Source organism: Meyerozyma guilliermondii, genomic scaffold, assembly GCF_000149425.1.
Source record: "Meyerozyma guilliermondii ATCC 6260 scaffold_5 genomic scaffold, whole genome shotgun sequence".
In the NCBI taxonomy this organism is placed as follows: Eukaryota; Fungi; Ascomycota; class Pichiomycetes; order Serinales; family Debaryomycetaceae; genus Meyerozyma; species Meyerozyma guilliermondii.
In genome coordinates, this window is record NW_001809796.1 from 759,907 (window position 1) to 787,000 (window position 27,094).

At 45.3% G+C, this 27,094-nt stretch overlaps 17 protein-coding genes across 17 annotated transcripts; 10 read left to right on the top strand and 7 right to left on the bottom strand. All coding sequences in view use genetic code 12, as the record gives it.

Annotated features, from left to right (window-relative positions):
• Positions 1-446: 446 nt before the first annotated feature.
• On the top strand, positions 447-2,525 carry PGUG_04356 (uncharacterized protein; the record flags this gene model as incomplete). Its single annotated transcript, XM_001483577.1, has 1 exon — positions 447-2,525. The coding sequence occupies one exon, from the start codon at positions 447-449 to the stop codon at positions 2,523-2,525; it is 2,079 nt and encodes a 692-aa protein (XP_001483627.2).
• Positions 2,526-2,754: 229 nt separating this feature from the next.
• Positions 2,755-5,631, top strand: VPS34 (phosphatidylinositol 3-kinase; the record flags this gene model as incomplete). Its single annotated transcript, XM_001483578.1, has 1 exon — positions 2,755-5,631. The coding sequence occupies one exon, from the start codon at positions 2,755-2,757 to the stop codon at positions 5,629-5,631; it is 2,877 nt and encodes a 958-aa protein (XP_001483628.2).
• Positions 5,632-5,634: 3 nt separating this feature from the next.
• On the bottom strand, positions 5,635-6,345 carry PGUG_04358 (putative dephospho-CoA kinase; the record flags this gene model as incomplete). The annotated part of the gene is made up of 1 exon (XM_001483579.1): positions 5,635-6,345. One exon carries the CDS (start codon positions 6,343-6,345, stop codon positions 5,635-5,637), a length of 711 nt encoding a protein of 236 aa, XP_001483629.2.
• A 122-nt stretch (positions 6,346-6,467) lies between these two features.
• Positions 6,468-7,511, top strand: PGUG_04359 (2-dehydropantoate 2-reductase; the record flags this gene model as incomplete). The annotated part of the gene is made up of 1 exon (XM_001483580.1): positions 6,468-7,511. One exon carries the CDS (start codon positions 6,468-6,470, stop codon positions 7,509-7,511), a length of 1,044 nt encoding a protein of 347 aa, XP_001483630.2.
• A 1-nt stretch (position 7,512) lies between these two features.
• Positions 7,513-8,913, bottom strand: PGUG_04360 (protein-lysine N-methyltransferase; the record flags this gene model as incomplete). Its single annotated transcript, XM_001483581.1, has 1 exon — positions 7,513-8,913. One exon carries the CDS (start codon positions 8,911-8,913, stop codon positions 7,513-7,515), a length of 1,401 nt encoding a protein of 466 aa, XP_001483631.2.
• A 261-nt stretch (positions 8,914-9,174) lies between these two features.
• On the top strand, positions 9,175-11,025 carry PGUG_04361 (DNA topoisomerase 3; the record flags this gene model as incomplete). The annotated part of the gene is made up of 1 exon (XM_001483582.1): positions 9,175-11,025. One exon carries the CDS (start codon positions 9,175-9,177, stop codon positions 11,023-11,025), a length of 1,851 nt encoding a protein of 616 aa, XP_001483632.2.
• An 80-nt stretch (positions 11,026-11,105) lies between these two features.
• PGUG_04362 (FG-nucleoporin) lies at positions 11,106-12,752 on the top strand (the record flags this gene model as incomplete). The annotated part of the gene is made up of 1 exon (XM_001483583.1): positions 11,106-12,752. One exon carries the CDS (start codon positions 11,106-11,108, stop codon positions 12,750-12,752), a length of 1,647 nt encoding a protein of 548 aa, XP_001483633.2.
• Positions 12,753-13,670: 918 nt separating this feature from the next.
• Positions 13,671-16,106, bottom strand: PGUG_04363 (uncharacterized protein; the record flags this gene model as incomplete). Its single annotated transcript, XM_001483584.1, has 1 exon — positions 13,671-16,106. One exon carries the CDS (start codon positions 16,104-16,106, stop codon positions 13,671-13,673), a length of 2,436 nt encoding a protein of 811 aa, XP_001483634.2.
• A 360-nt stretch (positions 16,107-16,466) lies between these two features.
• Positions 16,467-17,078, top strand: PGUG_04364 (uncharacterized protein; the record flags this gene model as incomplete). The annotated part of the gene is made up of 1 exon (XM_001483585.1): positions 16,467-17,078. One exon carries the CDS (start codon positions 16,467-16,469, stop codon positions 17,076-17,078), a length of 612 nt encoding a protein of 203 aa, XP_001483635.2.
• Positions 17,079-17,861: 783 nt separating this feature from the next.
• PGUG_04365 (uncharacterized protein) lies at positions 17,862-19,355 on the top strand (the record flags this gene model as incomplete). The annotated part of the gene is made up of 1 exon (XM_001483586.1): positions 17,862-19,355. One exon carries the CDS (start codon positions 17,862-17,864, stop codon positions 19,353-19,355), a length of 1,494 nt encoding a protein of 497 aa, XP_001483636.1.
• A 285-nt stretch (positions 19,356-19,640) lies between these two features.
• RPP2B (ribosomal protein P2) lies at positions 19,641-19,976 on the bottom strand (the record flags this gene model as incomplete). The annotated part of the gene is made up of 1 exon (XM_001483587.1): positions 19,641-19,976. The coding sequence occupies one exon, from the start codon at positions 19,974-19,976 to the stop codon at positions 19,641-19,643; it is 336 nt and encodes a 111-aa protein (XP_001483637.1).
• A 397-nt stretch (positions 19,977-20,373) lies between these two features.
• On the top strand, positions 20,374-20,721 carry RPS15 (40S ribosomal protein uS19; the record flags this gene model as incomplete). The annotated part of the gene is made up of 1 exon (XM_001483588.1): positions 20,374-20,721. One exon carries the CDS (start codon positions 20,374-20,376, stop codon positions 20,719-20,721), a length of 348 nt encoding a protein of 115 aa, XP_001483638.1.
• A 143-nt stretch (positions 20,722-20,864) lies between these two features.
• ARG11 (Arg11p) lies at positions 20,865-21,698 on the top strand (the record flags this gene model as incomplete). The annotated part of the gene is made up of 1 exon (XM_001483589.1): positions 20,865-21,698. One exon carries the CDS (start codon positions 20,865-20,867, stop codon positions 21,696-21,698), a length of 834 nt encoding a protein of 277 aa, XP_001483639.2.
• A 34-nt stretch (positions 21,699-21,732) lies between these two features.
• PGUG_04369 (uncharacterized protein) lies at positions 21,733-22,719 on the bottom strand (the record flags this gene model as incomplete). Its single annotated transcript, XM_001483590.1, has 1 exon — positions 21,733-22,719. One exon carries the CDS (start codon positions 22,717-22,719, stop codon positions 21,733-21,735), a length of 987 nt encoding a protein of 328 aa, XP_001483640.2.
• A 154-nt stretch (positions 22,720-22,873) lies between these two features.
• PGUG_04370 (uncharacterized protein) lies at positions 22,874-23,911 on the bottom strand (the record flags this gene model as incomplete). Its single annotated transcript, XM_001483591.1, has 1 exon — positions 22,874-23,911. One exon carries the CDS (start codon positions 23,909-23,911, stop codon positions 22,874-22,876), a length of 1,038 nt encoding a protein of 345 aa, XP_001483641.2.
• Positions 23,912-24,066: 155 nt separating this feature from the next.
• Positions 24,067-24,378, top strand: PGUG_04371 (uncharacterized protein; the record flags this gene model as incomplete). The annotated part of the gene is made up of 1 exon (XM_001483592.1): positions 24,067-24,378. The coding sequence occupies one exon, from the start codon at positions 24,067-24,069 to the stop codon at positions 24,376-24,378; it is 312 nt and encodes a 103-aa protein (XP_001483642.2).
• Positions 24,379-24,469: 91 nt separating this feature from the next.
• MEA1 (Mea1p) lies at positions 24,470-26,419 on the bottom strand (the record flags this gene model as incomplete). Its single annotated transcript, XM_001483593.1, has 1 exon — positions 24,470-26,419. The coding sequence occupies one exon, from the start codon at positions 26,417-26,419 to the stop codon at positions 24,470-24,472; it is 1,950 nt and encodes a 649-aa protein (XP_001483643.2).
• Positions 26,420-27,094: the final 675 nt, after the last annotated feature.

A 27,094-nucleotide genomic window follows, 5' to 3' on the forward strand; every position in this document is an offset into this window, starting at 1 on the left:
GCGCGTGCTGCCTGCAGGACGATGACATCATATTCACATATGAACAATGTCGGGTCAGTGTTTGAGCGGTGCCACTTTTGAGCGAGCCTGTTAGACCAGGGGTTTTTTACTAACACTCACAAAACATTTTGAAAAGCTGGGGCCCGAATCTGGACAACTGCACATTTTGCAACCTGCCCCACTACCGATACTCCACCCTCGGATCTCAATACCGGTGCGAGCCGCAACGTCAAATTGAAGATCTGGTGTTTTTTTATAGACGCTACGTTTTCAGAAGTGGTTGTTGTTTTTCAACGGAAGTTTCAAAACAAAGAACGTGGCACATCCTAGAGCCCCCATCTCTTCGTACACAAGTTCGGGACTCGAAATCTTGACTGTATCCGCCACCACTAATCATCTGACGTCATCGTCATTTTCCACCTCCCCAAAAAGATTCATATAAAACCATGGAACTTTACTTTCTTCGACATGCCCAGCGCATTGACCACGCTCCCAAAGACTCGGGTGCTTATCCCCTATCTTCAGACTACCAAAGCTACGATCCTCCGCTAGCTTCTACGGCCATAGAACAAGTGCAAAATATTGCACAAAGATTTGTCGAAGTTACCAATGCTTTTTCGTCGGAAAGTAGTGGAGAAGGAGCTGGGCCGATGCGGAAGAACATCTTTGTTCATTTTCTGCCGTATCTTCGGTGCTGCCAAACTGCCGACTTACTCGTTTCGGAATTGAAGACAAGATTACCGGCGGAATTTCCACAAATAAAGCTTAGATTCCAGCTTTTGGGAGACTTTGCCCTCTCCGAGTGGGTCCACGACAAAATGAAGAACAAACCACCGTTTCTCGACTCCAATGAGGCTTATCTGATGTACACTCCAAATTGCAAGAGCCTAAAGAACAAGCTGAATCTCTCTAATTTCCGCCCCACAAACACCTTGGGACCCTATAATGGGCCCGATCTCAGCTACGCCGACTACCAGTCTCGCTGCAAAGACTACTTTCAAAAATTGCTCGCAACATACGACAAGGCAAATTATATTCGCAACCAAGACGTCATCTTTGTGATCACCCATGGGTACCCTGTGAACAATTTCATGTCCTACTTCATGAACCATCCTATCTTTGACGAGATCCCCGAGGCAAAACTCAACGGAGCCCGAAGGGTGCTCAAAAACGACGATTCAAGACAATCCACTGAAGAGTCGGAAGAGTCTGTGGACGGCCCAATTTTCAAAGTTTCCAGTTCCAAGCTGGACTCGCCAGAAGATCCCTACGACCCCACTCTCTACACTTGGCGTCTCTTTGAGGATGCTCTTGAACTTCTCAAAAAAGAGGATATTGATCCTACCCTCAACCTCGAAACAGATGTGGTCTACTACAAGACAAACTTCATAAAGCGCAACGAAAGAGATAACCTCAATATGAATCTCGATGTGCCCAAGCCCATGGACCAGCCGCGGGCCTCGTTCAAAATTGCATCTCGGTCGCTGTCGGCAAATACTCTGGCGCCAATACGAAATTATAATCCAATTTGTCCCGCTGCTCGAGACTGGCTGCCCAACACTGCCAAGCTTTACCAAGTGAAGGCAGACTTCAAGTTGAAGACCATCAATTCCGAAGCGTTTCGAAAAGATTTCAGTCTTCTGAACCATCCTAGTAAACCGGTGTCTCCCGAGATATCTCCCAGTAGTGAGCCTACTCGCAACAATTCGGTGATTGATCTCAGCAAACTCAAAAGCAACGAAGACATCTACAAGCCGATGAAGTTGCGGTACTCCACCACTTCTGATATTCCGATTCACAGACTTAACTCCAAGGTCAATTCACAGGTGAATTTGGCTGGCCTTCTGTCCCACAGGGACTCGTCGTCCACGGAACTGCTGTCGGTTGACCTTCCCAAATACATCTCCAGTATCACAACCAACCGAAAACGGTCCATCTCCAATCCGGTGGGTTTTTCCTACCACTCAAAGGACTCGTATTTTCCTCTGGTGGTTACCAAACAAAACGACTCTTCTGCGTCGATAGATTCAGGACTGCCCATAGACGAAGGGTCCGAAGAGGAAACTGAGAACCATGAAGACGACAACGTGGTTTTCCAGCCACCAAACCCGCTCTTGAACCGGGCCAAAAGCTTGAATTACAAGCGAGCCGCAACCAGCAACGAGTCCAAGCTTTCGTCTCTTGGAAAGTACAAAATTCCAGAAGACCAGCGGTTCTCGCTCCAGTTCGGCGACCAGACCAGCGACAGAAACGGAGAAAGATCAAGTGATAAAAACGAAGAAAAATCTGAAAAAGTCGACAAAACCGGAAGAGGCACCAAACCGGAAAAGCCTCCGTTCCGCTCGAGCAGAGACTCCATAAAGCTTATTCTGTCGTTGAACAAGTCGCCAAAACAGCTGATGTTCTACCAATTCAACGACAACTCGGACGAATCGTTGTCGTCGGAAGATGGCAGTTCCGGCTCCGGCTCCGAGGATGAAGACAGCAAGTTTGTGTGGTTTGGTCAGAACAGAAGGAAAGACTAGCTAATAATAGAAGGGATCAGCTACTACATATAGATCTACATATAGAGAACATAATATTATCATATTTTGGCATATTTCACAATTTTGCAACTTGAACCAATATAGCCTGCACTCAGAGCCTTTGGGTGCGAAATTCAAATATCACTAAATCCAAGATAATCTCAACTTAACCTCCAACAACCCTCAATTCCCACCATTTTTTACTCCAAAAAACGCTTTTCTAGAGTACATGGCGCTCAACTCCGTCGGAACTGCCACCTTCGGCCTCTCAAAGGACCTTACCGTTCCTGTCTCGGTGAAAATATGCTATCTTCAAAATGGCCCAAAACAAGTTCGTCTCGCTACTCTGTCAGAAAAATACTCCGAGCCGTCAGTGTTTCGCAAACTATCCAACGTCAACGCCACTTCCGAATTCTATGTTCAAGTCCAGATATACCAAGAAAACAACCCCATTTCAAATCCTGTTCAAACCTCATACCAACCGTTCACCGCCAATCGACGGCTATGGAACCAGTGGCTCCAACTTCCAATCTACTTTAACCAGCTATCATTGTCCGCCTACATCGTGCTCGCCATATATGAGATTTGTGACACATCGCCGTCGTTGGTGGGCGTAGGAACTTTGCCTATGTTCAACACCTCCGAGTGCACACTCAACAAAGGAACTCAAAAAGTAGCTATTCGTGCTAGGGGTTTGCCCGGTAGTTTTGAAGGCTGCTGTGAGTTGTCTTCTTCGGAGAGTAACCTTATAAAGTACGAAAATGGCGACTATAAGCTGGTTCCTTGGCTCGACAAGATGGTGGGTCCGGCGCTCATGGCGATGCAAAACAACACGCAAAAGCTTGAAACCGACGCAGATGTGTTGTTCAACCTCTACATTGAGCTTCCTCGCTTCGATTTGCCCATAGTGTACTCAGATATAACCTATGATGTTCCGTCGGCTGCATCCGAAGCTCGCCGGTTTCAGCCGTCTCTTCCTCCCGATTCCACCAACGTCACCATCAATTCCATCGACATATCCATCCCCGAATCTGCAAATGGCATGAAGATCTACGACCCCGACTTTCAGCTCGAAGCACTCACCATAGATTCCGACTTTAGCATCCCAGACCCAATCGAACAAAAGTACCAAAAATTGGAAAGAAACATCAACAACACCATCTTGGACAAAGACCTCAAGCCGTCTCCAGAAATCCGCGACGAATTGTTGCGTATACTTCAAAAACCATCCAATATCGAAATGACAGAAATGGAAAAAATGCTCGTGTGGAAGTTCCGATACTACTATTCCAAGAACAATATCACCAGCCAAGACCAGACCCAAGGCACAAAGTCTTCCAGGAGCAGAAAGCTGTTTTTAATCAAGTTTTTGAAAGCAGTGAACTGGTCAAATGAACTGGAACTAGACCAAACCTTCAACGAATTCGTACCCAATTACTGGTCCGTCAACGATATCGACGTGGGAGATGCCTTGGAATTGCTCAGCAACCAGTTCAATCCTCTTGCTTTGGGTGCTACGGTATCTGATACAGACGACAAGCATAGCGATCTTTCTGCCAAAATTTTCAAGTATACCACTTTTTTGCGTCGATTTGCTGTGAGCAGACTTCGTTTGGCAAGCGCAGATGAGTTGTTGCTTTACCTTTTGCAATTGGTTCAGGCCTTGAAGTACGAGCTAGTCGAAAAAGATCCTTTGAAATCATTCGATCTGGACGACTTTCAAACCACAGACTTGGGCTCCTCACCGCTTGCAACGTTCTTAATCGAGAGGGCAGTCGAGAATGAAACTTTGGGAAACTTTTTCTACTGGTTCGTCAAAGTTGAGCATGAAGACCAACTAGGAAGAAGAAGCGACGAGAACCGAACTAATATCTACACCATAGTACTCAACAGGTATATCGATAACCTTAAAAAGTACTCACAGGTCAAGAAGACTCGCGGATACAGTAATCTCAAAAGACAGATTTGGTTCATCAAAAAACTAACTAACTTGGTGGAGCTTCTAAGATCAACTTTCAAAAGAAATGAAGCCACTGCAAAAAAAGCTCAATTTCTTCGAGACTACTTGTCGGAACCATCAAACGAGCTCAAAAAGTTTCTGCATCCATTTCCGCTTCCCTTGGACCCTTCCGTGGTTATCTGTGGATGCTATCCTGAGGAGTCTTCAGTCTTTAAAAGTTCGCTTGCTCCTCTCAAATTGACGTTTAAAACAATCACCAATTACCATGAAAACTCGACATCTTCCTCACAAATCTTCGGAAAGAATTATAAGCACGGCAAGTACCTGCTCATGTTCAAAATTGGTGACGATTTGCGTCAAGATCAACTAGTGATCCAGATCATGAACCTTATGGACCAGCTTTTAAAAAATGAAAATCTTGACCTACGTTTGACACCATACAAGATTTTGGCCACAAGCCCCATAGCAGGGTTGATTCAGTTTGTTCCTAACCAAACCCTTGATTCTGTTTTGGCGGTTGGTGGTCCAGAAAATGGCATTCTTCATTATTTGCGGGCAGCACAGGCAGATGCGACAACTGCTCGTCCGCTTCCAGGTAGCAGTGTTCATGCGGTAACGTCCGACATGGGAGTGCCGGCACTGGTAATGGATAACTATGTGCGGTCTTGCGCTGGATACTGTGTCATAACCTACCTTTTGGGAGTTGGAGATAGACATTTAGACAATCTTCTTCTTTCGCCAAATGGAAAATTCTGGCACGCCGACTTTGGTTACATTCTAGGCAGAGACCCCAAGCCGTTCCCACCGTTGATGAAGCTTCCGATCCAGGTCATCGAGGGTATGGGAGGTCGAGAGCATGAAAACTTTCACATCTTTCAGAATTACTGTTTCATCACCTATACTACTTTGAGGAAAAGTAGCAATTTGATCTTGAATTTGTTTCAGTTGATGTTGGATGCGAATATTCCCGACATTCGTATCGATCCACTGCGGGCAGTCGAAAAGGTTCAAGAGAAGTTTTGCTTGGATATGAGCGAAGAGGAGGCCATTCTTCATTTCCAAAACTTGATCAATGATAGCGTTAATGCCTTCTTGCCAGTTGTTATTGACCGGTTGCACAGTTTGGCACAATACTGGAGAGCTTAGCATTTATCGCTTTCGTTTATAGTAATCTCCAGCAAACCGTACCATGTAGGTGTAGATGGCAGACAAGAGACCGATTGGTGGAATCAAGTCCAACACTGACATCATGGTCAGAGGTCTTATTTCCCTTACAACGGAAGCCACGGCCTTCTTGAGTTCATCCAACTCTCCACTATTGTCAATTACCACGTCGGCTCGGTAATTACGTTCCTGGTTGGACATTTGGCTAGCAATTCGATTCGCAGCGTCTTGCTCAGACAACTCTGGATTTCGACTAAGAAGTCGTTTAATTTGCACCTCTTCACTACAGCTCACAGTGACCGTCTTGCCGCAAATCTGGTACAATCCTGCTTCGAAAAGGAGGGGAACATCAAGAACAACCATGGATTTTCCAGAAATATATGCCTTGAAAAGTCTCCAAAAGATTGCTTTTCTGACTGCTGGATGAACGATTGAGTTCAAAACGGCGAGCCTCTCCTTGTTGCCAAACACACTGCGACCCAAAGCTGCTCGATTAAGCTCTCCATTGTCAGCCACCAAATCTTCAACATCAGAAAAGTGCCTCAAGATCGCTCTGTATCCTCCAGTTCCAGGCCTTACAACCTCCCTGGCAAGCAAATCGGCATCTACAACAGGTATACCATGCACCAGGTTGAGCTCACACGAAACCGTGGACTTTCCAGTGGCAATTCCACCGGTTAAACCTACAATAAGCATATCTACTTCTCCAGCTGAACCGTTAATTTATCGCGACTTCACATCCGTACACCCACTTTTAAGGCATTTGAATCAAGCTGAATCGATGAGGTCGCAGACATTGAAATTTGTTTTCAGCAGATATGAAGGTATATGTGCTTGGTGCCGGTTCTATGGGCTCCCTAGTGGCCCACTATATGTCCTTGGCTCACCCGGAATTGTCAATGGTACTTCTTATGAAAACACAAGCTCGATTGGACAATTTTGTCAGACACAACTCGGAAATTTCTGTGGTCAAAAAAGACGGAATTGTTCGTGCCCAGCTTGCAGCGGGTGGTATGCCTCCTATGCGGAAGGACGGTAACCCTGCGCACATAGAAAATCTCATAGTAGCCACAAAAACCCATGCTACTGAAACTGCTCTTGAGCCGTATCTCAAAAATATTTCTTCCAGCACAAACTTGTTACTTTTGCAAAACGGAATGGGCATGCCTGAGTACTTGACAAGAAAATTCTGGCCCTCGGGGAACCGTCCGCAAATTTTCCAGGCCATATCGACACATGGAGCATATAAATCGTCACAAAATGTGGTTCAACACACGGTCAATGGTTCACTTGTGATAGCTGAACAGCCGGAAATTACTCAACATACTACTACAACGATTCCACTGAACCCTCTAGTAGATGCCATTGTGTCTACTCCCGAGTTGAATGCTTCTCATGTGAATTACTCGGACTTTCTACTTGCTCAGATCGACAAGCTCATTGCCAATGCTTGTATAAATCCTCTTCTGGCCATCTACGACTGCTTCAATGGCGACTTGCTTCTTAGCACACACCTATTGCCCATCCTCAAGCAGATTGTGAACGAAGCAAGAGCAGTTTTTCTTGCCGAATATAAGGTGCTCAATGAAAACCCACAAGCGGCTGCTTCTTTGGACACAGAACGCATGCTTGCCCACGTCGTCCGTATGTTTGAGCTCACGGCGGCTAACAGCTCCTCCATGAGAGAGGACATTCGCAACTTGAACACCACCGAAATAGACTGGATAAATGGCTTTCTTGTGCGGGTGGGAAAACAGCATGGTATAAATACTCCCGCCAACCTCATGCTAGTCAACATGGTGAAAAGCAAGCTTGCTATTGAGCGTGGACTCGACCAGAGAGCAGCATCGTTAGTGGCATGAATTACCATTCTTCTAAGCCATCAAGGGTCACCGTTGCAATATGTTCCATATCAGAATAGAGACGTTGAATTTGCAAAATCCGGCCATTTTTACTAGACTCAAGTCTAGCAGACATCGTTCCACACTCAGCCACTACCTCGTTCAAGATCCGGCGAATAAGACTTTTCGACACAGACTTGTAACTTTCTCCGTCATTATACCCTTGTATGAGCAGATTGAGACGCCTCGATTGTGCGGGTTCTCGTTCCTGGATTGTGGCCAAAGCGACCTGAGTTCGAAAAGAGATTCCTCCGGTCTCGGATATGGTATAATCTCCATAGTATCCTTGTTCACGAAGAAACGATTTTTGGGCATCGTTCATGATTCCTTCAATATGGTGAGAAACGTCCAAATTGTTCCATTTGTTGGTTTCCATGGTAAATGCATATTCGCAGAGCAAGAACTCGTTGGAATGAGGCCCATAGCTGAACAAGAGTTCCTGTCCAGCGGCGTGGTCAACACACGAGATCACCAGGAACCCTCTACTGTCGATTTTTATAGCACATTTTTCATCACAGTCGTGATTCAAAAAATCAACGTACGGAGCCAACGTGAAATTATCGGCTTCTGCCTTGCTGGAGGGGAACGACATGTACAAACAACGGGAATTAATACACATCCAAGCCCATAAAAATTCCATTTTGTTCAAGGGTTCACTTTTCGCAGCCGTTAAAAATTCACTAACGGCAGTGTAGTCTTCGTTAAATCGCACCAGAACCTTCTTAGCGTGGTTCCTAGAGCTTCTAGGGAGTAGCTCAAAAAAATCTGCTGCTTTAGAGCCGGTCAACTCTGACTCGACTTCCCATACAATAGGTGCAAAATCAAGTTCTTCGAGCTTGGGAAGAGAAGAAATAAAAGCACACCAAAACGAGTTTTCTTTCCTCTTTTTCTCGAGACAGATGTAGAGCGCCGTGCGCTGGAACGCAGTCAACTGGAGCCATTTAGAAATCGGTATTTTTGCGTACAATTCCGTCCATTGATCGGTGGTATACTCACTTGGAAGCAGCACCGAATAGCCCAAATCCGGAACTGATTCTTTGCCATTGAACCGAGAAATGTGTTTGATTATGGTATTGGTGTTCATGAGAAACGAATGGGGAATACGAACGAGAGTTTCCTTTGCTGAAACATTCTGAGTAGCATAGACACCACGGCCCGAAGTTTCGTTTGAAAGAACATTCACTTTTGAAGAAATATGTGTTACATTCGGAGCCGCTGAGAATGGAGCCGGAGGCGACGAGAGCCACTGGACGAGCCCCGGAATCCCATAGTCGTCCAGATCACCCATTTTTGAGAGATGAGGAGAATTGTGGAGATTCGAAAGATGAGATGAGATCGCGAATTTAAGAGTAACGCGATACATTGATTCGAAGATTAGAAATACTAAAGATAAAAATAGTGAAGATAAAAATAGTGAAGATTAAAATTGAAGATTAGTATTGAAGAGAGGAGGTTGTGTAGGTCCACAATACCAATACTTGACATAGAAGAAAGAAGAACCACAAAAATATTTTAAGAGAATAAATAATTTCTTAATTGTATTCCACACCTTCAAACAGACTAAACTACATCCACAAAATCCTAAAGCGTGTCCATTGACTTCCCAAACCTATCCTGCCGCTCCATGAAGATACTATGTGTGGCAGAAAAGCCGTCAATAGCAAAAGAAGTGTCCCAAATACTTTCGGGTGGTCTGGTAAGAGTACGCAACTCTGCCAACAGATACGTTAAAAACTACGATTTTACGTTTGAATTTCCTACAACAGGCCGTTGTGACGTGACTATGACCTCAGTTCTCGGCCATATCACAAACATAGACTTTCCCCCTGCTTATTCGTGGAATAAATGTGTCCCTGGAAAGCTCTTTAGCGCTCCAATTATTGAAGTTGTTTCGAAGAAAGATGTCTACAAAAACATTGCCAATGAGGCCCGCAATGCTTCAAATCTCATGATCTGGACAGACTGTGATCGGGAGGGCGAGTTCATAGGCCATGAAATATTCCAGGCTGCTCAGCTGGGCAACCCCAGACTCCGGGTCGACGAGATCTGGCGGTCGCAATTCTCCCACTTGGAAAGGTCCCATGTTCTTCACGCTGCACGGAACCCAGTCAAATTGGACCTCAATGCCGTGGCTGCTGTAGGGTGTCGTATGGAAATCGACCTACGAGTAGGCGCTGGCTTTACTCGTTTCCTTTCTGACCTTCTCAAAAGAAGCGGAGCAATTCCCCTTGAAAAAGGTCAGGTTGTCTCGTATGGAACCTGTCAGTTTCCCACGTTGGGGTTCGTGGTTGATAGATACACCAGGGTCAAGAATTTCATCCTGGAGCCATTTTGGCACATTTCCATACGAGTGAAGAAAGACGATAAAATCGCCCCATTTACTTGGACAACCGGCCATGTATTTGACCATTTATACGTTTTCCTCGCCTACCAAGCATGCCTCCAGCACAAAGAAGCTACGGTGACCAGCATAACTACAAAACCCACCAGCAATTGGCGACCGTTACCGCTCACCACCGTTGAGCTTCAGAAAGACTGCTCGTCGTTCTTCAAGATGAGTGCCAAAAGAGCACTTGATGCTGCCGAAAAATTGTACAATAAAGGGTTTTTGTCGTACCCAAGAACTGAAACCGACAAATTTCCTGCTACTATGGACCTACGTTCGGTTATCCAGACTCAATCCCAGGACTCTCAATGGGGAAACTATGCTTCCGAGCTACTTCAAGGCAAATTCAGACAGCCAAGAGCAGGAAACCACGACGATAAAGCACATCCTCCTATTCACCCAGTGAAATATGTTGCGCTATCTGCATTGGATTCGGCTGATGAGAAGAAAATCTACGAATACGTCGTACGACGGTTTCTTGCTTGTTGCTCAGATGACGCTCGTGGAAACCAGACAAAGGCCATTGTTCAATGGGGAGCAGAGAAGTTTTCTGCGAGTGGTCTTGCAGTGATTGAACGCAACTATTTGGACATTTATGTCTATAAAAAGTGGCTGTCGACGGTAGAGCTTCCCAACTTTCAACAAGGTGACAGAGTCAAGCTTACTTCTTCTCAGTTACAAGAGGGAAAGACGTCTCCTCCAAAGTACATGACAGAGTCAGAATTAATCGCTCTAATGGACGCCAATGGAATTGGAACCGATGCAACTATTGCAGATCATATCGACAAGATCATCAACCGTGGTTACGTTGTCAAGGTAAAACAAGGTAGCACCGAGTACATTCTTCCTTCGGAGTTTGGAATGGGTTTAATTCAAGGTTTCGATGCCATTGAACTCGACAACATATCGCTTTCTAAGCCGTTTTTAAGAAAGCAATTGGAAACCAGTCTTCAGCAGGTGGTCAATGGAACAGCTTCCAAGCAAAGTGTTCTCGATGCGATTGTCCATTTGTACAAACAGGCATACTCACAGTCCACACAGAACAGCCAGGTGATCGTACAGGCTTGCAGACGTGTAATGAACCAGTAATTTTGCACCCACTCGGTTTACGTGGTGCACTGGATGTTTTTTCATTTACTTGAGATGTCAAGACTTCGGGAAATATCTCCATGTCCAATCGGCCCGTGTGCAAGTTTTATGCCAGCGGCAACTGCAAAAGAGGCAGCAGCTGTAAATTTGCACATGTGAATCCAAAAAATAATACCAGATCCAATCGCAGAGACTTTACTTCACCGGACAACCTCAACTTCATCGAATCCGAAATCATTTCCGACATCAAAAATGTTCGTCAAATCAAAGCACAACCGTTACTTTCGTCCTACGGCGTGGGAGAAGACTGCTACCTGTTGATAAGTGGACGAGATTTGTCATTCGAAGAACAACGACTACAGTTTCTCGAAGCCCAAGCAACGAACAAGGTGCCCGAATTTGAAGCCCAGATTCGAGCACGAGAAGAAGATATGAGGCGATGCTTCAACCATATCCGAGGGCAGGAGAGAATTGCTGCTCGTTACCTACAGCGATATACGGAAGACCCGTCAAAAATGCAAAAACCATTCATTCCATTTGCTGTGGAAGACACAATACAAAACATGCAAAACACAAATACAGGATTTGGCGGTGGCAGCAATGGAAGCGGAGCGTTTGGAGCTGTTTCCAACCCCTTTCAGTCGTCCCAAACTGCAAGTTCAGGATTTGGTTCTTCTGGATTTGGAACCGCCAAAAACACAAACTCAGCATTTGGTTCGAGCGGGTTTGGGTCAGCTGGAATCTCTCAAACCGGAACCACCAGTGCATTCGGCAACCAGGGTTTTGGTGCAACGAAACCTTCTGGAGCCTTTGGAACCCTGGGATTCGGAACCTCTACCACCTCTTCCGCATTTGGTCTGAGCGGATTTGGAAGCGCTGGCTTGGGAAAAAGCACTCCAGCACAATCATTTGGCCAGTCAACCACCACTGCATCGCCATCTTCAAGCACTTTTGGAAATGGCTCATCATCAGCATTCGGTGCTCCAGCCCAAAGTGGAGCGTTCGGTAGTTCAGGATTCGGAAAGCCCACGGGTTCGAGCGGACAAAACGGGTTCGGACAGAGTGGGTTCGGAAGCAGTGGATTTGGACAGAGTGGATTTGGAAACAGTGGTTCACAAAGTGGTTCTCAAGGTACTCAAGGTTCACAAAGTGGATTTGGTCAAAGCGGTTCTCAAGGTTCTCAGAGTGGATTTGGTCAAAGTGGGTTCGGTCAAAGTGGATTTGGATCGTCACCTTTCGGCACAGCCAAACAAAATGCTTCACCTTTTGGCAATGCTTCTGCCACAAACGCTACCAGCACAGCCGGGGGGTTCGGCTCATCGGGTTTTGGCTCAGGAAATTCTGGTTCCGGAACATCAAATGGAGCTTCTGGTGTTGGTTCAGGATCATCAAATGTCTTTGGCTCGGGTCAGTCTGCTTCTGGATCGAATGGAGGATTTGGCTCTGCGAGTGGATTCGGAGCTCCAGCCAGTGGATTTGGAAATCAAGGATTTGGAGGTTCCTCTGCTCAAAGCCCTTTTGCATCCACAGGAGCTCAGGCCAGTCCCTTTGGTGCAACTTCATCCTCATCAAATTCAGCTTTTGGAAAGCCAAATGGATTTTCTCACCAGCCCAAACTCAATATAGACTACGATAATTTGCAAGTCGACGAATCTGTTATCGCGGCTTTTAAGGCTGAGAGGTTCGAATTGGGAAGGGTGCCGGACATGGCACCTCCAATTGCCTAGCGACCATATATATTATTTTGTGCATGTATACTTAGTCCTGTCCGTATTCTCACCAACTATCAGTTCGCGGCTGAAACTTTTCACTATGATATGCGTGGAGTGTGGAAATACTCAGATAAAACGGCTATATTCCGAGTATAAGAGCTCACACATCACACTCACCGTGTGTCCCGTATGCCATAATGTTGCTGACAAGTACATTGAGTACGATAGAGTCCTTCTTTTCATCGATATCTTGCTCTTGAAGCCGCAGGCTTATCGCCATTTGGCATTCAATTTGACAGAAGAACAGCTTCTTGCAAACCTCAATGGCCCCAGAACACGCAAATACAACCTGGTATTCAGACTTTTCATGGTTTTTATATTATTTGATGTTTATTTGGTTTGGGCTCACGAAGAACGAAAACCAACTCATACCCCAGCCATGCAAACGGTGTTGTCCCAGGCAGTTTATGTTCAATACTTGTTCTTTATCGTAAGACTGTTATGTGAGACAGGCATCCAGAGCTTCTTGACACTTCTTCTCTGTCAGATCGGCACCAATTGGGGATCGAATGCTCCATACATCAATATACCAAAAGAATTCCAACGAGGATATTCTTCTGCTGTTCTCCTTATGGTCATTCTCGTATCCAGCTCCATCAAATTGTTTCCCATTCTCATGCTCATATGGCCATACGATGCCTCAACTCAGTCGCTTTTCATCATTAACATTATTGCATTTATTACGTCTTTTGAAGCTATAACTATGACTGTCCAAGCACCCCGATGGAGAGTGCTTCTCATTTCCTGTACAACTACAGGCATAAGACTCGTAGTGTCAACACTTTTCACTGCCACGGTTGTCAGCTATCTATCAGAGTACTCCATTACTCATATCGTCGACACCCAGCTTCGAGCCATGATCCCCAAACTTTTCTAGTCCCATTCAGAAACATGGATTTGCGGCTTGCGCTCCAAGATCCCATCGGAGTTGATCAAAAGCATCTCGTTTCTATCAACGGCAATCAATGGCCCATCAAGATTATCTATAAGACGAGGATACTCGTATGTGGTGTTGAATTCACGCTGCTCGTCAACGGTGGCATACTTGGTGGTTCCTACCACCGTCTCGGCATCTTCAGTCTCGGTGTGGCCGTTTTCAATCGAGCGAAGAGCAATAAATAATGATAATGAAATATAGTTCTGTTGGTAGTTCCATAAGCATGCCATGGTGACGAGCGGTAACGGAGCCAAGCATGTTGCACAATAGTATGCTTTCTGCAACGCAAAAGTGCCCACCATGGTCAACTGAAATATCAAGAGCCCGAGAATAAACCGTCTGAAAATCAAGGGCCAAACTTTTCCTGTGGAATGAGGTGGATGAACACAGGCGTAGAGCAATTGGTACTTGTAGACAAAGTAACCAATCAAGAAGTAAAGAAGGCCAGCCGAAAGGATCTTGGTGGACATGACAGAGTACACAATCGTCACTATCAATATTAAAATCGGCTGGGGTAACTGAAGTCCAAAATTGAAGACTGGAGGCTGGTATAATTTTAGCAAGTCTCGAGGAGTTTTGCACCAGAATAAAGACCGGAAAGAAAACCGCAATAAGTTACCCATCAAGAGAAGTTTGTAAGGAAAGATACCCAAACCTTGTAAGATGATCAAATCAACATAGAATAATGATAGTTTCTGAACCGATTGTGCCAAATGATTGGCTATCTTTCCATCACTCAACGAGGCGGTTCCTGCCATTGTGAACACCAAGAACAAGTTTACAAAGATGTAAAAAAAGTTCTTGGATATGACCGAGAGCTCTTCGTCACTGTGGGAAGTGTATCCTTGCTTGGACGTAATCCAAATGTAAAAATAAGGAATTACCATATTCATGATGGTGAAAAGATATGTGGGCAAAAGACCAGTTATCAACGTTTCTGCCCACCGGTGTGCATCTAAGAAAGCACCAAGCGACGGCCAAGCATTGGAAATGTAACTAATACTCAAAATTTTGGTGAGGTCGGTGACTGGCTTCACTAACACAATACTGAGCAATGTGATGCTCAAAGTCACAAAGAAAATACGAGCGTTTCTTTCTTTGCGAGTCAAGCAAAGATTGTCCCAAATAATGTCATGAGGAGCTGGCGCGAGGTTGGTTATAAGGTGGTTCACTTTTGGATCCAAAACCGCCTGTGCTACCATCTGAGCTTGTGCCACAGATTTCATGGTAATAAAAGCCGTTGAAGATCCTGGGTGCTCGCGAGTTCGAGCCCGAGATATCTCCTTGTCGATGACCAGAAGCTGCTGGGTGTAGTGGTCAATAGCATCCGTTTTCGGTCCAAAAATTCCCAAGAAACCGGTGCGGGTTTTTGGACGATGATCAAGATCGTCAAACGGTGACAGTCCAGAAGCTTCAACGATGCGGTCTATGACAGATCCATGGACGGACTGAGGCGAAACCGAGCGGGAATCCGAGGTTGGCGAGTTTATCGAGCTTTGGGTATCTGGAACATCACGATACGACTCCACTCCGTTTTCCATATTGTACAGGGCCCCCACGCTCGGGCGAAAGTTGTTAACGTCTGAAGTGCTGTAACCATTTGCACGGAGGTATTCTACCCAGTAGGACTCCAATCTGGACAAAATGCGTCGGCGCAACTTGAAAAGACCGTTCAAGTTGTTCCATTCTCGTACCACTACGATGGAATCGATTTCGCCCATTCCCAAGGTATGGAAATGTTTCTTCAATTCCAGCTCGTCTCGCAACGTGGCAGGGATTCCCGAGAGCTTGACAGTTCGATCGGCAATCGAATCTTGCTTTCCCAAGTAATTCTGGCGCATAGTAATGACATGGAGGGTATGGTTGAAAAGAAAGTAGGTTGCTACCAACGTGAAAACGTAGGTGAAAAGAGTATATGTCCACAACACGTAGACGTGGATACTCTGCTTCTTCTTGTGGTCATCGGGTCCGTCGATATACCCAGTATAACGGTAGCGAATGGGCGAAATGATACAGAGAGAAAACAGAACACACACTGCCAAAAGTTTGATGCACATTTTGAAAAATGACAAAAATACCACAGCATCTAACCCGGCGTGTTCGAGCACCTGAGCTTCTGTGACCCGAAACACCACTGAAATCCATCCAAAGAGAGATTTTGCTGGAAGACTAGGAAGATGACGTCTGGAAAGACTGTGATGACTTCGATTTAAATGGTTGAAATTTGCCACGTAGATTTTGGGGTACCTGACCCGCAAAGCACAGAAGGCTAGGAACGCCATGGACCCAAGGACGGAAGCCACGAGGATCTGGGTGGACGCAATACGAGCCGACCGCCGTACTTCATCGGGATCTCTGATTGGAGACGACATCAAAAAATGATGGAAAGGACGATTAAGGAGGTGAGGATGATTTTCTGGGTACTTGTAGTCTGGTGTAAACTAAGGGGATCGAAAATCCGGTTCAAAAACGGCTTGGTGGCAAATGGGCACAGGAATAGGAAGAAGTAGTCTATAACGGTTTGAAATAAAAGTCGCGAAATTGTTTATCAAATATCTTATCGCAGAGAAATTGAAAACAGTCGGGGTGTTACTTTTGGACTATTGATTCACATATTTCGGAAATCAGTTGCGCCACTCGTCAAGGTCTTTTCATACACTCTCTTCATCAGATACGGTCTTTTGGTTAGCTGTCTTTTTTCCTATTTTCAATCTTCCCATTTCTCGCGTATTATGGCCTACAATTACACCAAAAAGTTCCTAGAATTCAACTGCAAACAGCTCGAGCGCGGGTTGGAAATAGACGACAAAATAAGCTCCATTCTTGATGGCCAGGACGAACTTACAAAGCAACAATTTCAACAGATACTTCGTCAGGTGAATGTTCGTTTGAAAAGACACCACAGAAACATGTTTCTGACACAGGCAACAAGTCAGATAGCACAGCAGGTGGTCAAGTATGAACAGACCAAGGCAATTGAAGCTACAGAGAAGCTTTTACAAGCACAATCTACCATTCAACCCTTAATTTTACCTGAGTTGGAGACGGCTCTTTCGCTGGACCGGCGTCTTGCCGAGTTCAAAAGACTTGTAGATGAGCTCCCGGAGCTGCGGTACTTGCAAGATGAGAATATGGACGAAGAGCTACTAGATCGCTACGAACTGGTACGGCAACGCATGGTGCAATTGAATGAGCGATTTGTACATGCGTACCACAAACGGGACTACTTGAAGCAATTGCTCGGCACGTTGGGAAACCAAGAGGCACAGGAGAATGCTGGAGATCTAGAGAGGGAGGTCGAGAGGTTTCAAGCGTTGGTGAAGGAAATGAAGAGTGAGACTTGAGCGGGATCAAGATGAGATTGAGCTAACAGTTGAAAGCTAAAATTGATATTGTGATCGAGATTGACAGTGGCAGCTGCGACACATTGGGTTGAGACCTGAAAATGAGGATGAAAGCCGAAAATTGAGAGTTGAGTGCACAATTTGAGTCTGAAGTGAGAACTGGAGCTGAAATTAGACTTGATTATTTTGAGTATTCGAATCGAGTTTGATCTAAAATTAGATTTGAAACGAACTTGGAGTTGAAGCTTTCAACTGATTTTGATTGAGAGTTGTGAACTGAAAGTTAAGCTTGATGAGTTGGTACTCAAAGGATTTGACATCAGAGTGCGAACTTCAGAATTGAGACTACATTATTTGAGTACCCACCAAAACTAGAACTGAAATTGACTCCACATTCCAATTGGCAACGGGCCCATACATTTGCTGCACGCAGCCGCCTCACGCCCAATTTAGCATGGGTTTCGTTTCACAGCACGCGATCGATATACTGTTGACGTCTGCGGCTCGGATTTCGCGTTTCGCGCATGAAAAGTACGAGCATTCACGGGGATGAGAATCAAAGATCAAGGCTTAGATCTGAGATGAGTCCTTCTAAAATAATTCTAGAGCTCTTGCATGTCACCAGCTACGACACCATAGTATGATAACTCAACCCTGGTCGAAAAACTGCGCGAAAACGTTTTTTCATCATACATGACCTACGACGCACACTCATGCAGCATGAGTATACGGCACCTTCAAAATCCGAAACCTTAAAAGCTGGACTATTTGCTGTTTTTCTTCATGCGGTGGCTCCTCTTCGTCCTAGCTGTGCTATGTGCCTGTACTCAGGCCCAGACTATTCACTTGGAAAAGCGTGTAAAGACGGTTAACGCCAAGAAGAATGCTGATGGTTCGTGCTATGCTCACACGATAGCTGCAGGTGAAACTTGTGGGTTTTTGCTTGAAAAGTTCACCAACATCAAAACATTGGACAATCTCTATGCGTGGAACAAGAACACTTTCAATTGGAATGGTTGCAATAATGGCCATCCTTGGGCTGGTGATAAGGTGTGTGTGAGTGACGGAACTCCTCCACGGCCTCCAGTGAATAAAGATGCCGTTTGTGGACCGCAAGCCCCAGGTGCATTCTTCAACACTGAGTGTCCATTGAACGCATGCTGTAGTCAATATGGATACTGTGGAACCACATCGCAGTATTGCGACAAAACCGATTCTCCCACAGGAGCACCTGGAACTGCTGGTTGTATCTCCAACTGTGGCTACGGAAAGATCCATACCAACCCGGCTTCTACGTTCAAAAATATTGGATACTGGCTCGACGTGAGTGGTGGAATGGCCCTTGATCCAACAACCTTGGACGACGGTAGCTATACTGCTATACACTATGCGTTTGTGCCTATCAAGAGTGATATGACCATCGATGATTCCAAATTCAAGATTAGCAAGTTTTTATCGTTGAAAAAGACGAAAAAGGTTGCTTCATTTGGAGGTTGGGATTTCAGCACTTCTCCATCAACTTACCAGATATTCCGCAACGGTGTACAAGTTGCCAACAGAGATAAGCTCGCTACAAACCTTGTTAATTTTATGACAAAGTACAACTTGGATGGCATTGATTTAGACTGGGAATACCCCGGTGCTCAGGATATACCTGGAATCCCCAGCGATGATCTCAACAATGGACAAAATTACTTGGAGCTTGTCAAGAGCATCAAGTCCAAGCTTCCATCTGGGAAAACGTTATCGGTAGCACTTCCCAATACGTATTACTACTTGAGTAATTTCCCGGTCAAAGCCATGCAAGACTATGTGAACTACTTCATCTTTATGACTTATGACTACCCAGGAGCTACCCAAAATACCCTTTTTTGCCATACAGACAAAGATCAAGTTGTTCAGTCGTTGGAGATGCTTGACAAGGCCGGCGTAAAGATGTGGAAAACCTATGGAGGGTTGGCTAATTACGGCCACACATATACGTTGAAATCGACTTCGTGTACTGCCATAGGATGTGAAGGAAGCGGTCCTGGAAAAGCAGGACCTGTGAGTGGAGAAGCGGGAACTTTGACGGATTTTGAAATCAATGCTATTGCCAAGAGTTCGAGAAAGAACAAGAGATGGACCGATAGCACTAGTATGTGCGACGTAATGGTTTACGACAACAACAATTGGGTGGCATGGCCCAAGGCTGGGCAACGTGATGCCATGAGAGAGTTCTTTAGAGGTGCTGGATTAGGAGGCAGTTCACTTTGGCTCACGAACTATGCTCGTTAGAAAAAAGAGAGGTGAGAGTAATGGCTAGAATCTGTAACAATATAATTTAGCATGAGGTGAGTAGAGAGTAAAAGAAAAGTAGCTTCAGAGAAAGCTGTTAGAGAGTTCAATTGAACATTTCTCGACAAGAACAAACATAGAACGATACACTAGCCACATCTCAATCTCCGTATCTCATCGTCCCCATCATATCAGTCTTCAATTTTGCAACTCTTCACTTTTCACTCTTCTCTTCTCACCCTACGCTCTACACTCTTCCTAACAATGCGGATCTATATTACACGATTAATCGAACAATCCGAAACCCATGTCATCGTCAGACTCCTCCTTTTCTTCCTCGGCCTTCTCTTCAGCAGCAGCCTCTTCTCCACCAGCGGCAGCAGAAGAAGATCCAGCAGCTCCAGAGGCAGCAGCACCACCAGTAGGAACGGAAGCCAACTTGGTGTTACCCTCGGCAATCAACTCAGCAACGGTCTTACCTTCCAAAGCACTCAACAAGGCAGAGATTCTAGATTCATCAACCTCGGCACCAACGGTCTCCAACAAGGAAGTGATATCGGAAGCGGAAGGAGAAGTGTTACCACCCTCAACCAACAACAAGTATGCAGCCAAATACTTCATTTTTTTTGTAGAATAATCAGTTTAAGCAAAGAGCGGACTATCCTTTGACAAGTATCTGAAAAATTTGTTCAACGAGAGCTGCAGTCGCGCTCACCAGACCTGCAGATAAAATGACAGTTTGGATTGCACGCGCGGAGCACGTGCCACGCTGCTTTGCGGTCACAGCCCTCGTGACCGGCTACTCATTTTTCGCGGATTCAACTGTTGAATTTTTTCAGTACTGAAAGACATCGTAATATGGCTGCTGAAACCAGTATGTATAACTTGGGTTTGACCCGTGAAAACACCTTTAGGATGGCGAGGCCGTTCTCCTGAACCCACACTAACCCCAGCTCAGAGAAAAAGAGTCTTCAAGACCTTCTCCTTCAGAGGTGTCGACCTCAAGGATTTGTTGGAAATGCCAACCGAAGAATTCACCAAGTTGTGCGGTGCCAGAGTTAGAAGAAGATTCTCCAGAGGATTGGGATCCAAGCCTATGGGTTTGATCAACAAATTGAGAGCCGCCAAGTTGGCTACCGAGCCAAATGAGAAGCCTGCTGTCGTCAAGACCCACTTGAGAAACATGATTGTTGTGCCAGAAATGATCGGATCTGTTGTTGGTGTGTACAACGGTAAGGTTTTCAACACCGTTGAGATCAAACCAGAGATGGTTGGCCACTACTTGGGTGAATTCTCCATCACCTACACTCCAGTCAGACACGGTAGAGCCGGTAACGCTTCTGCCAGATTCATCCCATTGAGATAGATTATAGTGTATCTTAACATAATGTACCAAATGTAGACGGAAGAAAGAAAAACGAACAAAAACCAGCTAAGAAAAATTATCCTCTATTCTGCATTTTCTCATTTTTCACTTATTTCACTTTCGATTTCACTCCCTCCCTTTTTATGTCCGACACAGCCAGGGAAATCACCTACGGCTCCGTGGCTGGAATGTGTGGTAAATTGGTCGAGTACCCCTTCGATACCATCAAAGTTCGACTACAGTCGTCTGCTCATTTCCGCTCGTCCTCCACGATTCAAGCAATAAAGGAAACTTATACCCAGGAAGGGATAGTCAATGGTTTCTACAAAGGTTTAAAAGCGCCGTTGGTGGGCGCTTGTTTAGAAACAGCAGTGCTTTTTCTGTCTTATCAATGGGCATTGGCGAAATTTAAAGAGAACAAGAAATGCGATGAGGTTTCTTTGGCGGTGAAAAGTGGATGTGGAGGGTTCTCTGGGTTCATGGCGGCGTTTGTTTTGACACCAGTAGAGCTTGTCAAGTGTAGATTACAGGTTGAGAACGTTATGGGAGGACACCTGGTGGCTACTCAGTATGGAAAAGTTATCAGAACCATCATTCGCAGCGATGGAGTTTTGGGATTATGGAGTGGACTTTTGAGCACTATGATTCGAGAAATAGGAGGTACGGCCATATGGTTCACCACCTACGAGTACTGTCTCCAAAAGTTTGGGGAAAATTCTCCATTGACAACTAAACACTATTTATTCAGCGGTGCTTTGGCAGGCATCACCTTTAATCTTTCGATGTTTCCAGTCGACACAATCAAGTCCAATATTCAAGTCAGCCACGGAAGCATTGTCAACACGGCTGCAAGGCTCTTGGCGGCTCCCGGAGGAATCCGCAACTTGTACCATGGACTCGGCATAACCTTGATCAGGGCAGCGCCGGCGAATGCCTTGATTTTTTATGCCTACGAGACGATGAAGACCATTTTGTGAACAGGGGCTGAGTTAGAACTGCTTCAGTTTGCAGTTAGAACTGCTTGGCGGCGTACTCAAGATCGTCGGCGTTGACCAAGTCGCATCCGAGTTCCCACAAGGTGCTCATCTGGGCATTTCTAATATGGATGGGCCAGGTGTTTCCTCCCCATATTCTGGTCTTGAGACCTAACTTGTGAGCTGTGTCAAAGTAATTTTTGAGGGTGGTTTTAGCCTGGTCGCCCAATTCTTGGGTAGCTACCAGAGCATACAAATTTTTGCCGAGCAATTGCTCAAGAGAAGCGCTTGCAATTACCGCCAATTGGCTGTATTCTTGCAAAGACTCCGTGCTGGCGTTGGACTTCATGTTGACAAGCGGGCTATCGAGAAACATGTAGCGAACAGTTTCTTCTTTGACCAATTCGGTGGCCTGGTTACCAGAGATGGTGATGGTCAATGGACCAGGAATCCATTTTTTTTGAGTTGTATCGTAGTGGGTGAGGTACTGCGCATCGATAAAAGGTTGGATCTGTGATTTCAAAGCGGCATAGGTGGAATTGGCTTCTGTTTTGACATCGAATAAAATGTGCAATGGCACCTCCGGCGAGTTGTAGAATAAACCATGCTTTGTGGTTGTGTCTCCAAGAAGAGCCAGCTGGTTCGAACCGTCATTGTAGCGAAATGCTGGGTTCACCGAGTTCAAAAAACTGTAAATAGGTCCCAAATAAAGACTCCAGAGAGTGTTATTAGGTTGCAAATAAAGCTGATTGTGACCAACGTAGACTTCATTATCACCAAATTCTTTTGTGGAGGTGGTTTCTGTTTCCGGTACCACGGTGTAGTTCTTGTCAAAAATCCACACATCGGCTTCAACACTGGCACAACCAAAGCTCAATGCATCAAATAATGGACGGTGTCTCCAGTAGTCATTGTGCGAATGAATAGGTTTCACATCTACATCTCTAGTAAGGCTTTCTGTGGTGTAGTTCAGGGTATAGACGGAGGCAGCGGCATCGGAAACGGGGCGAAACACACTGATCATTTTTGGTGGATATTGTGGAGAATTGATGAGTTTGCCGTCTTTTATATTTCAGTTCAAGTTCGCACAAATCCCACGAGGTGACATTTTTGACATTTTCCACGAGGTGATATTTTTCACGGGGTTTCCCACGAGGGTCTTTATAGTAAATAATAATTTATGCACCCTGCTTTCTGGCTTTCACCATCCGCAAGATCTCTACAAGTTTAACCGAGCCGGTTAACAATTCCTCTTTGAAATAGAAAAGGAATGCCGCAGTGGATATCGACTGCAACAATTTCACCGTCAACCCACCGTACAACCCATCAAGTCCTTCCTCGCGCACAATCTTGCGGATTTCCTGAATCATCGACAACTTGATTTCCGCTGGCGATTCATCCAATTTTTCCGAAAGTTTCTTCTTCTTGATGTGCATCCGCGACTTGAGCGTGATGTAAGGATACGTCAAAGCCGTGGCTATCAACTTGCCAAAAGCACCAATGAAGAACGCCTTGATCGACGTGAACGCAGCCTTGCCTCCATTGGCAATAATAACGTTTTTCACCTGCTCAAAAATCGTGTATTGAATGATGGGGTTGATCACCAACACCAACGCAGGAAGCACTCCCGCAAACAAAGTGGCAGGCCCGTCGGTCTCGATGATGTTCAAGAGCGTGCGGAACGTCGAGCTGGTGGCGTGGTCTTCGCCGTGTTCGTTGTCGTGTTTCTTAGCTGTCATCATTCTGGTATTGGCTACCCAGAACGGATTGGACCCCACACAAGTAACGGCACCGGCTATTGCTCCGGTGATAATCGACTGGAACGTCGAGAGCCCCTTTCCCCGGCGCGCCGTGGAGGCATTGGCCCTTAAAAACACGTTGGAAGTGAGTTCGTAGAAGTAATAATAGATAAAATTGGTGAGGGTTATACCGTACAAGGCACTCTCCAACCCAGAATAGAACCCCAAAATGCCCTTTTCACGGTGGATCTTGCGCGCTGCTTCCAAAGTGGACAGTTTTTGAAGTCTCTGGACAACTCGGCAATGCCATTCTTTGGTTTCAACCGGTTTTTTTAAATCGATTTCCTTGTCCAGTTTTGACTTTTTTGTCGTTTGTGCCAAAGTAGACAACGTAACCAACGGATAAGTCACAATCATCGAGAGGGCACCGCCTCCAGCACCAGCTATAGCATGAGCAATCTCTTCCACGTCTGACATGTTTGTAGAGAATCTGTTCACATGAAATAAATGCGGGGGACCGCGGCTGTAGCGGGTGCACGGGTGTGACAATCAGCACCAATAGGCAGTCCACTGGATACAGTCCTGAGCAGTCCTGAATACAGTTCTGAATACTCCATTTAGCGCTTCTCATCATGGAAACTCGCCGTGGTTTGCTCACCAAGCTTGCTCTTTTTTCGTCGGTTGCCGTAGGGATTTTTGTGGTCGGCAAGAAACACATCGCTCACTATAAGGACCAACGTCACCGGAATGAAACAGATGCTCGAATTGACTCTTCCGAAAACGAATTCCGGGCTGCTCCGTTGAAACCGGGATTTCCCACTGCTGAGAATCTGGAGTACCAACGAGAGTCCAAATACGTAGGTGCTGGTAATGCTTATGCGAGTCGCAAGCCGGGCGACCGCTTCAGTTTCACCCTTTCCAGTTTATTTGAGGGAAAAAAGTAGCATGTAAATAGATGATGAACCTGAATGAAAAACTGCCCGCAGTACCTTCGATATCCTTTACTTTTGATTGTCGTGACTTCTTCCCTTTCTTTTACTTTTCCTGCAACTCGCGGAGCGCTATCTCGTAGATCAAATTACCCTTGAGAAACTTGTCGAGACACCACCCACACAAATGGTTGTCCTGCAATTCCTGGAGAATCATGAGGATGTTCGACTTGACTTGATCGTCACTATTGAACAAGTTGATCAACAAGATCTCAATGCCTTTGTTTTTGTCAAAAATGGTGAGACTACCTCCGTGCATCGAAGACGACTGTAAGCTGGTGGAAGAGCTGGGAGGAATCAAGTAGGTGATGAGAAGAAATACCTCGAGTGATTTGCCAGAAATTAAAAATTTGAGAAGATTAAACCATACTTCTCTCTCATTTTTGCGGTCTGAGAGCACATTGATGCTTTGAAGATGGTACTGAAGGTCTATCATCAAGTTCAATTCATTGGCAAGGTTGGGAAGAAGTAAGGTGTACTCGAAAACTCCCTCGTACAAAAGTGTTTGGAACTTTGCCAGAACCACTTGATAACAAGAAAGCTCCACGAGTTTATTGGCGTCGCTTCCCCAGCAGTAACCAATACCATCCATGAGTAATATCAATTCTTTGTTGGTAGGAAGCATGCTGGTGTTGAAATTTTTCAGCAGCAACATTATTCTGATTATTTCATTAATATGGCGACGAAAGATCAATTGTATAGTTGTCAAATCGTCGTTATAATTGAACAATGACAACTGGAGATTGGAAAGAAACTTGGCGTCTTCAGAAATGATCGAGTTTTTGAGCTGCGACTCACCGGAAGCAGACGACGTTTGGGTTGATAAATGAAACTCATTTGCATCCAAATCATACAAGACGTCCCAAAGCTTGTCGTTGTTCTTGAAAAACGGGTTAATTGTGCCGGCAAGATACGAATCACACTTTTCCAAGAGGTCAATTTTGGAAACATCGATCATGGGAAATATATTGTAATTGCTGAAAAAGCCAGTCAAAATTCCTCCACCAGTAATGAGTTTCAACGCTAGGAGAATCGAGTCAATAATGTAGCCCGAAGAGTTCTCGTAGCTCAAGAAAATCACTCTTTTTCCCGTCAAAAGTGCGTTGATCAAGACAATAATTGGCGGTGTTTGAAGGCCGTAGATGGTGAGTTCGTTGTTGTACAATTCGGTCACCAAGCGAGCCGTGAGCAAGTGGATCAAGTTGGGCTTAAAGTTGAGGTTGGTGGGGTTGAGATAGTCTCCTATGGTGTCAGGAAGTTCCACCATGGGCACTCTAATGGGGATATTCATGGCATTGAATTTGACAATGGAATTGTAGCTCAAATCTTTGCGAATGAACAAGTCGTCATTGATTGCCTCGCGGGTCCCGAGAAGACGATTTCGAAACGCTTCATCTGAGTATATCTTGTCGTTGATAGGAAGGTCCAAAATGGAGGTTATAAGCAAGCGTTTGATGAGAGACATTGACTTGTTAGAAACGAGTGTGAAGTTTTTGATGTTAACGGCATTGTAGAGGTCCGCTAGACACTTGTAGTTGTTGGTTTTGAAGTAGATATCCAAGCATATCATGAGCAATGGTTTGAAATTCTTGAAAAACGTGAGTTTGGTGATGATGGAAATCGACTTGATGATAGAACCTCTTCGAGTCTGGTCATCACTAACATTGTTGACGATGGTATAGAGGTAGTACGGCTCTGGCTCACACACGGCACGGTCATTGAGGTACTGGAACTCTCCTGTGGATGTATTTCTGTGGAGTAAAAATAGAGTATAATCTTCCAGCCGTTTGTGAATTTGATCAGGAAGCATTAATTCTGGTAAAAATGCCAAGTTGTCAATTCCAGGAAGCGGGCTGGGGTGCTGGTACACCAAGGTGGGGCCCTTATCCACATGGAACTCGGCAGTAAGCAAATATTCGATGTTGGGCATAAAGAAAGTGTGCGTTTCAGTGCGCGAAATGCTGGTTGTGAATCTGTTGAATATCGCTAATTTCATCGCTAATTTCTCCGCGAACGGCTGCGATGGCTGCGAAACGGCTACAAATTTAGTAGGTGCTACAAAGTTGATTTCTGCTACAAAATCTCAGAGTGTACTTAATTGTTGAAATACTCCAGCATTTCCCTGTCCAATTCCTCAACGGTCTTTTTGACCTTCTTGGGCTTTTGTGCCTTTTTGGGCTTATCGGCCTTCTTTTTGGTGTCGTTCTTGGTCTTGACACCTTGTCTGGCCTTAGCGGCTTGCACTCTAGCCTTGAGTGCCTGAGCCTTAGACTTGGCAACCGGCTGGGCCACCGTATTGGGCGCAATTCTCGACGTCAATGGCTTTTTGGTGGGGTCAATGATCAACTCGAGTTTCAATTTGGACGAGCCTCCGTCGATGGGGGCACCATTATACTTCTCAACAGCCAAGGAAGCCGAGTTGTTGTTTTTGAAGATAACAGTGGCAATGCCCTTGAATTGACCACGTTCGTTGTAACTCAAAGCAATGTTGCCGACACCTCCGACTTGCGACTGGAAAAAATCCTGGGTTAGTAAGAAATAGTGGAAAGAATGTACTCTTGGTGACGAAGTGCTAGCCAGCTAGCAGGATGATCGAGTGGGACTGGCCGTTTTGAGTGAAGCGAGAAGTGAAGAGTGAGAAGTACGGCAAGTACCAGTCGCAGTGACAAAG